The 9342-nt window shown below is 32.2% G+C and overlaps 1 protein-coding gene across 5 annotated transcripts; it reads left to right on the top strand.

The window, feature by feature from the left end:
* The first annotated feature begins 2889 nt into the window (after nucleotides 1–2889).
* On the top strand, nucleotides 2890–5583 carry LOC140961891 (uncharacterized). 5 transcript variants are annotated; one of them, XM_073420659.1, is made up of 5 exons: nucleotides 2890–3057; nucleotides 3180–3300; nucleotides 4084–4357; nucleotides 5033–5155; nucleotides 5294–5583. In XM_073420659.1, the coding sequence occupies exons 1-5, from the start codon at nucleotides 2960–2962 to the stop codon at nucleotides 5413–5415; spliced, it is 738 nt and encodes a 245-aa protein (XP_073276760.1). In that variant the 5' UTR covers nucleotides 2890–2959; the 3' UTR covers nucleotides 5416–5583. The 5 variants fall into 5 exon arrangements, with proteins under 5 accessions (XP_073276760.1, XP_073276761.1, XP_073276762.1 ...); XM_073420660.1 differs by having other exon boundaries at nucleotides 5051–5155; XM_073420661.1 differs by having other exon boundaries at nucleotides 5069–5155.
* Nucleotides 5584–9342: the final 3759 nt, after the last annotated feature.

Here is a 9342-nt window from a genome sequence, read left to right on the forward strand (position 1 = left end):
AGATTTCGTTATGAACTAATTTTCCAGTCTAGAGGATGATGTAGCTTTGTGGATACGATAATTTGACTCGGTTGTTTATATGATGAATGTTTTTTTGTTTAATGGTGTTTCTTTGTCTTTATCCGACTTCAGTTTACTGGTCATAAATTGTTTGTTGTCTGATTAATTCTATACTCATGAGGGGTACTAGGATTGAAGATCATTAGAGACACGTCGTTGAATGTTTATATCATTCGGAAGGCGTATAACTTTAGCGAGACATGGGTAAGAACATCGTTTGTATTTATCATTTAAACTTAGATTCTTATTAGGAATGTTTGGATCCAAGTTTGAATTATACAATTTATTCGTCACGTGAGAAAGTGAGAATACAATAATTAAGTGTTTTTGGTCATTAAATAACTGGAATTCATGTATATAAATTCAACAGGAAATAATTATCGTGGAATTTAGTAAAATCACTCCTTAAGATATTTTCTCTCGTTGAGGAAGCCGGTTTTGGTCAAACAAATAACTTTTAAAGGCCCGAAAATTATTATTTTTCAAAACAAATTTTGTAAACTATTATTATATAATTAAATAGGTATTATTGGACCTAATTTACCTATGATTGAAGGGCACAAGTACTGCTTAACTAAAAAGCCCAAAACCACAACCAATTAAGCATACAATTTTCGAAAAAAATTTAAAAGGAATCCTAGGGTCTTCCAACTCCATAGCAACCGAAATTTCACACCATCAGCAAAAATTTTGCCATAGGTTTTTATAAAACCAATGAATACTTGGTTAAATGTTTCCCCAAGTATTAAAAAATCATTTTCTGAACATTGGATCAATGGAAATACTTTATGTCTATTCTTCATGGAATTTGGAATCCCTTGGATCTGGAGATGGCAACCAGAATTCGGTTACACTGATGAAGACATTCTCTATCTATGGCAAGTTAGTTTAACAAAATTTTGGGACAAACTATTAAAAGATGATCCTGATACTGGAAAACTTATGGTTTCGAAACTTTTCACAATATTGAAGAAAAAATCTCTTTATATCAGAAAGATTTTAATAAACAATAAGAGAAAGAACATGATTCAATGAGTCCCTTTAAGCTGCTTACTCAGACATATTCTGATATTTATTCAAAAGAAAAAATATTTGAATTCTACATTGAAGAAATGAAGAAAGATCTTTATAAGAATATTGGATGTTCTGACTCCAAAGCGGATAAATTAATGACATCCGAATCAAGTGAAAATCAATTCATCCATCAAATGCAGATGCAAGATGCTCAAGACCCAGAGGAAGATATTCTTAATTTTTCTCATATTATTGATATTTTTGAAAATTTAAAAAATTCAATAAAAAACAATATTAAAGATGATTAGCATATTCATCTTTAATCAAGTTGGTGAAATATCACGTTGGTGGCTCAAGTTGGTGGCATATCACTATAGACTTTTTGACTTTTGTAATCATGTTACTATTTGTTTTACTAAAACATTATAATATTTATATTTTTAGTTGGAATCCGGGGTTTGATGTTTGGTTCTTCCATCTATATATAGGTTGTGTTGTGTTCTTAGGAGGATACGGTCGAGTTTGCTCTCCTCTATTCCCTCTCTGTAAACAACCCTTCTTACAAATATAAATAAAAGCTTCTGATTATAACTTTGTAAGTTTACTTTCTTGTTTATTTTTTATTTTTATTTATTGTTTAAAATTTTTATATTTCATAGATTAGTCTGAATGACAGGCTAAATCATTCGTGCTAGATCATTACCTTACTATGACATGATCTATATTTATTTGTTATTTGGAATAAAATTGAGATAATAAAAGATTTATTTAAGTTTTGGAATTTAATGAAATATAAGGGTTTTTGGTTAAAACATAAGGTAAAAAGATGAACCAAGAAATGGTAAACACAAGGTTCGAGTAACCAGAAAATAATAAATTCATGTTGTAGCCCTTCAGCCTGCTTAGCCGAGAAATGGCGTTTAAGGCGTTTATGAGTGATTTTTTTTTTATGAATTTATGTTTCTAAGGTATCTCGATAAAATCCTCTGTTATTTAATTTCTTTGGTATATCTTTAATAAATCCTTTTATTTTTTGTAAAAGTTCCATATAAGAACCGTATATATATTCATTATTATTCTGGAATTTAAATGTTTCCTTTTCTTAGCTCAATTTGTTTTGAAAATGATATATCGGTTGGAAACCTTGCGTAGCTGTATGTCTTTAGGCTATATGTTTTAAAGAACAGGCTCGATAGGTCTAACGACACCACATATCAGATTCAATTTGATTCCAAGCCTCTTATTTTATTTTATTTTATTTTTTTTAAAAAAAAGATTATAATATTTTACAATTTAATTATTGAACATTTAATTTAATTATGTAATGTGTTGTATCGTTAATTTTCTTTTTACTTCTATAATTCAAATATCAAATTCTAATTGAAATCAGTTCAAATCATAATCGAAAATGGTTATAAACAGAAACATAAACCATTAGAAAATAAAACTAAAATCATATTCTGCGGTTTGGTTTTGATGCCAACTTCTATCAAAACTGGAATCATCCATTTAAAACTTGAGTCGGGGCGTAGGTAGAAGTCTAGAACCATTTTTAGTCTAGAAGGTTGGCTCCAAATAACATTTAGATTTTGTTTGGAACGATAAATTTGAAATTATTGATTTCGATTATAGTTTTATTATTTAAAATTACAAATGATTTATTTACATATTTGTAAAATAAAAATAGAATATATTTCAAATGAAAATATTATTGTGTGAACTTTAAATTCATCGTAATTAATATAAAATATTATATATAAATATTTAAAAGTGAATTTGAAATTGAGTTCATAAAAATAAATTTCAAATAACATTGGCGCTAAATATAACAGTGGTAGTCTACAGACCAAATGAACACGACTACACGAGAAGGATTCAGTTCAGAATGAGAATCGACATTGAAATGAAATCAAAACAGCCTTCGATCAGGCCGGCGGGGCAACGCTCCATAACTTCTACCGTTCTCTTCCGTGGCCCAAAGCGGTAGAGCTAGGGTTTATTCATTTATTGTTATAATTTTTTTTATTTTTTCAAATTCTTGGATACCGGGGGTTTCTTGTTTTCTGCTCTCTTTTCAGTTTTCCAGATCTGGGTTTCGTTTTCAGGTCGAGTGTTTGTGACAAAGATGTTGGGATTAAAGCTTCTACTCAACAGGGTTCGCAGCTTTCGCTATCGGATTTCCTTAAACGGAAGGTGCGGAGGACTTCCGCGCCACACTCTTCTCGGGTAATCCTCAAAATCATGTAATGGCCCATGTGTTTATTCACAAATTAATAAAAAAAAATATCACGGTTTTGATGTTTGAGAGTCTATTGCGATAAAAACAAATAAGCTAATAGTTAGAATTCTATTTTCGTGAAGGGAAAAAACATGAGCCACTGGTTGGATTATTTCACTGGTTTGCTAATGCGCGCTGACCCATGGCCCCCCGTTCATGTGGGTTATTCTTTATTGGTATATGGCATAAGTTAATCAACAAGTAGGGATTAAATCATAATATTTTTTTGTTCGATTTCCATGGAGTGCTTAGGATATCTTTGTTGTTTTGCTAACTATTCGTTGAAGAAGAAGACGAAGGAAAAAATAGAAATAAGAGACTAAGATGTTTTCCAAGAAATTGGCGGAATAAAAAAAATAAATGTTGTATTTCCAAGTATTTGGTTTGCCAAAAGTAGTTGGAAGTTAGCTACAACGGGAGTGAGAATAAAAAGAGGGAAATGAAGTAAGAGTGTATTCTGATACAAATAATGAACTATTTTCAAAGGGAGGGAATGTCTCTTCTCTTCAACAACCTCTGCAAACATAACCAAACAAAACATTGAATTCAGAAATAATAAAATGATATCTCCCTACTATCAAATGAAGTTGGATCTTTATCTGTTCTTTGTTCATACCTTTTTGGTTTGTCTACCAAAAAAGTTGTGGAAGATGTTGCAAGTGCATCATTCAAGACTTTAGGCATGTGCTACATTTATTTAGACTGTTCAGAAGTTTTAAATATGTAAACAGGTAAATTACGTATGTACATACTGTAACATAAGGTACTATAAGCAGGGGAAGGAGCAGCCCTTTATGTCGCCCTTAAGTTGTGAAGTGTCAAATTCAAATGTAGTTGGAGTAAATTCTAATGATGGTGGAGAAGCAGATGCAAACCTGTCTATTGATAGTGTTTTTCAAATGTTAAAGAATAATGGCGAGGAAAAGAAAGATTGCTCAAACATCTCTGCTCCAAATGATATTCAAGACTTACAACAAGCAAGAAACAGAGAAAATCCGTTTGAAGGTATGCAACCATATATTTTAGTTTGGTGATGAAGTTTCCATACGCCACAACCCTGTTAAAAAGGATAAGTCGTAGTTAACCATACTCGATCAAAAATCAAAGCATTTCAATATTTGGTTATATGTCTACAAGTTGCTTTGTCATCCGGACTTAGTATTCAATATAAGGTAGTTGAAGTTGGCAGAACCATAGTACGCTAACACAATTTCCTCTATTGCTAAAATAGTGTCTATGGTGTGAACCAATAAAATTAGAAATTTCCAGATTAATTTTCCCATCAATAGTTCATGAATCATATTGAAATTTTTGATATAGAGCATATAGTGATGCCTAAGAAATTTGAGAGCACATATGGATAGTGATTTAAGTGTGATTTTAATGTGTTGCATCATCTATACAGATGAAATGCAAGAGTTCTCCTCGGAAATGTTGCATTTTTGAAATAAATAACCTCTATTAAGACTCTGGATATTGATGATATAACCAGCTTAAAAGTTTACTTCAATGCTATCAACGAAATTATCGCTCGAGTGATGTGATTTGGTAGATAAAGGCATGTGTAGTAGATGATGTTAAAGTATATGTGTAAAATTCCATTTTGAATGTCACAAGAGAATGTTTGTTCAAAAGGATATATATATATATATATCTAATTTCTATACGAACTGTGATTAGATCATGATAAGCCATCAGCTGGAAAGGTGTTGGCAGTTCTTGGAGATGATTTAAGACCGATACAGAGTAGGAAAAGGAAGAAATTTTCCAGCAAGGAGGAATCCAAGCCTCTGTTCAATCACTGTAATGGATATATTCTTAAACAAGAAAGCAAACATCGTATCATTTCTTATACATTTTCTTCCACTTTCCCCGATTGTTATTCATGCATTTTTCCCTAACTTCAGTTGTGTGACAAAAACCTTGTGATTTTCGAAACAGATGAGAATGGGGGTGGCTGGTGGGACGACAATATGGAAGGTATTGACAGTGAAAACGTCGGTTGCAGTTCTGCATGGGAAGGAGTTGGTTGTACTACACTCGGAGGGATCGAATGGCATTAACTAGTAGTGCTGTAGGCCGGTATTTTCATGAATGATTTCCAAATACTGAGTTGCAAGAATTGATGTAGGTATCCATTTTCAGTTTATGTAATGTGAATGATCTGTTTTATTGTGGACATCGTCTTCCACTTTTTCACAATCTATTCCCTTGAAGGGAATGTGATTTTATGATTTTTTTCTATCTTTTTAGCTTTGGTTCTATTTTTCCAAAGAAGTAATTTATCTTAGAAATAATTCTGAAAAAATAAAGTGGAGAATGCTTTGTTGAGAATGAACTAAAAAAAGTATAATATTCCATCCAAAACTCTTAAAACAAAGAATCCAAGTTAGGACAATATTGTTTCCACATGTAGAAGACAACGCTGATTAATGCATGATCCCAAAGCACAATATTGAAATGACACCAATAAACATGTGATTTTTTCTCTTCTTTTCTTTTGTATTTTTTTGACAGTTGAACCCCAGGACGGGATAAACATCGAACTAATAGAATAATTTATAAATTAGGTTAGTCAGATAAACTACATTGAGCAAACTCAATGCGACGTATTCGTCTAAAAAAGTGTTGGTAGGGAAAATCATACTCCTGACTTATGGTAATTAACATATAATTCTACATGTCTTACAATGTTTCGTTTGAAATTATTATTTTTATTTGTATATATAAAATGGCTTGATTTCAAAAAAATCTTGTACAAAACACATGCACAGAGACCCTAACAATATTTTAATTTTGATAATTCTGTTATACCGTAGCAAGCATATGATTTTACACCCCTTTTAATTTTGTTTTTGTTTCCTTTTTCTCTTATGTGAAGATTGGTTTGTAAGAAAGATTTGAAGTCGAAAAATGAAATCATATAATGACCTATATAAAACAAATAAATAAGAAAAAACATAATTGAGCAGCCGACAATAGCCTCAATTTTGGATTAAAGACTTTAGACTTTTGAAACAAGCATACACATATCTTTTTGACCTTCAAATCCCAATCTCACTCATTGATGGTATGAGAATGCCTATAAATAACAACGATGATATCCCTAAGCATAAAACTCACACAACCCATAAGAACAATAGTACACAATCTACAACGTGTTGGATTGATTAGAAGGCTTAGAGAAAAACGGAATACTTACAAATTATTCAATAGTTAGAGGTAATACTCAATCTGTTTCTGCGTATTTGTTTATCATGTTCATCGATGTATAGAAACATGATTTTGGTTGAGAAAAAAAAATCTAACATTTAGTATGAAAGCCAATATACATCTGTCTTGAATATATTTGTTCTTCATTTTTCAAAAATTATGATATCATGAACTCTTCAAAAAAATTTATTTTTGAAAGTTTATGTAAAAAGCTTGAAGATCGGATATCATCATATTAAGAAATTTACCTAGGAATTTCTATGAGTATATCTAGGTTGAAATCTTGAAGATGATAATTTGTTTATGAATTTTGATATGTAATAAGCAAAAACTTTGGAAGCATGAATTGAAGGTTGTATGTGGACAGAGAAATCTGTTAAAATTAAGAAATTGATTTCTAAAAGTTTTGGGAAAGGAAGTTGAATTTTTAAAACAAATGGCTGAAGGTAGAAGATGATGATTTTTTGCATATGTATTTGATTTAGAGATCACGTGAAGTGTAACGTCCAAAAATCCCATTACGTAAACCACATGCATGAAAATTTTAATTTGCTAAATTAATTTAATTAAATGATTTTGGACGCATGAATGATATATTTTGAGTGATTAATTGTGTAATTTTGTCCGATTGCATAATTTAAAGATTTTCAGGTGAATATCAGTGGTTGGCCCAGGACGGAGGACCAGAGACGATTAAGGTATTAAAGATTTAAAATCTAAGTTTTTATTTTTAGTTAAGAAAATATTTATTTTAAATAATATAAGAATTTTAGTATTTTAAGGTCAAATTTAAATTAATTAATGGGAGTAAAGAATTTATGTATTTTATAAAGTATTTTTGGAAATAGATAAATCTTTTAATTTGAGGCCTTATAATTTTATTAATCTTAATGAGCCTAACTTATTACTTAAAAACTAGGGTTAATTAAGCCCATCGATTAAGTAATTAGAAAGTCATTTTGTTTTTATATATATATAATTAAACCCTAAACCTAAATACACACACTCTTACATGAAGGGTATAGTCGTCAAAAGAAGTGAAGAACTGCGGCTGATTCCAAGGGACTTGCAAGGAGAAGTTTTGAATTTTTTTCTCATTCGTTCTTCGATTTTTTTCCTTGTTCTTCCTTCCAGCAACTATCACCCTACTCCTTTGCATCCCAAGGTTGGTTTTTGGTGGATTTTCGATGAGTTTTTGTCGAGAAAAAAGGATAGAAATCGTCCTCCGTCCGTCACCGATGTTCTACCGTATCGAGATTCATATTTTGAGTGTTTAAACGCAAAGACACGTTCTAAACCTTTCTTTTTTGTATCGTTCAAATCATATTATGCATGTTTATGATATTTTGAATTAAAAACACGATGATCAAGTTTTATCAATATTTTGAATAATTTATTTTAAAGTTTCGAAGTTTTTAATGCACGTTTGAGTCGCGTTATGATTCCTAGGGACTCGGTGCCACTAAGGGGAAGGGAGATGATGTTTAGAAGTCCTAAATGGAGTCTCATGTAGGTTAGAAAAGGGCTGAAACGAGGGGGTAAAGTGCCGAGCCTCACTTGCGATGGAAGGCTGCGTGTGGGCTGTCCAACAGTGATCAAGCCTTGTGTTGGGTCGATTCATGGTCTTAGAGCGTCCTAGTGTGGTTGGAAACAAGGGTGGAACGATAGAGAAGCGTTGAGAGCTCGGTTGGGGCCTAGGGCGCAGGTTTTGGGGAAAGAAATGGTGAAATACGACGCATGGTGGGCTGTGCGCGAGAGCTGGCACGTGAGTGGTCTAGTCGGATCCTAAGATGGTGACTAAGGGGCTGGAGTTGGTCTAGCTAGGGGTTGGTTGAAGGTTGATCGAGGTAAAGTTGGCCACGATGCAAATCATGGGAAAAACATGCGGTTTGGCCAAGGCTGAGGGAAGAGGCTGGACAGTGGTCTTGTGTGGGCTGGACCGTGGCTCATGAGGTTGGACTAGGGTCTAGTAAGTCGTGGTTCGATTTTGGGAAAAAGTTATTAAGTTTTGAGTTAAATCCGGTCACGAAACGGAATTACAGTTTAGCGATTAAGTTGAATAAATCGAAGGGCGCGAATTTACGCTTAAGAAATTAGTAGAAGTAAAAAATAAGGTTATATGATGGTTCGGGATAGGCTCAAGTCAAGAAACATTGGAAAAAGTCAAAAACGAGAAGTTCGGGGTCCAGGAGAAAAATTGTCATTTTACGTCCCGGGTAGTTCGAATGTCCTGGCAGTGTCCCAAAAGGTCATAATACATGTTAAATGATTTTTAAAATGATTATAGTGAATTTATGATATTTTTACGATAAATGCTACAGTTGAGCGATTTTCCCGGAAATGCTAATTTTACGATTTTTGGAAAATATCTTATGTTATAAATCAAAGAAAAGGAAAAATATTTTGAAAAATGTGAATTGACTGTGACTCAGAGGATTGGTGGGGGATCCGTTTTAAGAAGAGACCGTGAACTTATTTTATTTTAGGTCACAGCTTAGTGACAAGAATTGCTGACGCCCCACCGTTAGGTACCATGATTTATAGATTGATCAATCGAAAGAGGATAAAGAAAAAGACTAGTCAATTTCAAGGATCAAACTTCACTAAAATGATTTATGAGAAGGAAATGCTTTACGATATTATGTGCTTAAATGATTTACAAAAAATGTTTATATGTCTACGAGTTTTTATGTCAATTTATTTTATTAAAAATATTATTTTAAATGCATGTGCATGTATACTTATTACTCGTTACGTATGGTTTGGACGTGATGAGT

Source organism: Primulina huaijiensis, chromosome 16 (genome assembly GCF_012295235.1).
Source record: "Primulina huaijiensis isolate GDHJ02 chromosome 16, ASM1229523v2, whole genome shotgun sequence".
NCBI classification, from domain to species: Eukaryota; Viridiplantae; Streptophyta; class Magnoliopsida; order Lamiales; family Gesneriaceae; genus Primulina; species Primulina huaijiensis.

Excerpts from the sequence above, each read along its gene's own strand:
- LOC140961891 (XM_073420659.1), top strand. The coding sequence starts at position 2,960 with ATGAGAATCGACATTGAAATGAAATCAAAACAGCCTTCGATCAGGCCG. Across the intron at positions 3,301-4,083 it reads CCGCGCCACACTCTTCTCGG|GTAAATTACGTATGTACATA; the intron begins GTAATCCTCAAA and ends ATATGTAAACAG. Across the intron at positions 4,358-5,032 it reads CAGAGAAAATCCGTTTGAAG|ATCATGATAAGCCATCAGCT; the intron begins GTATGCAACCAT and ends AACTGTGATTAG.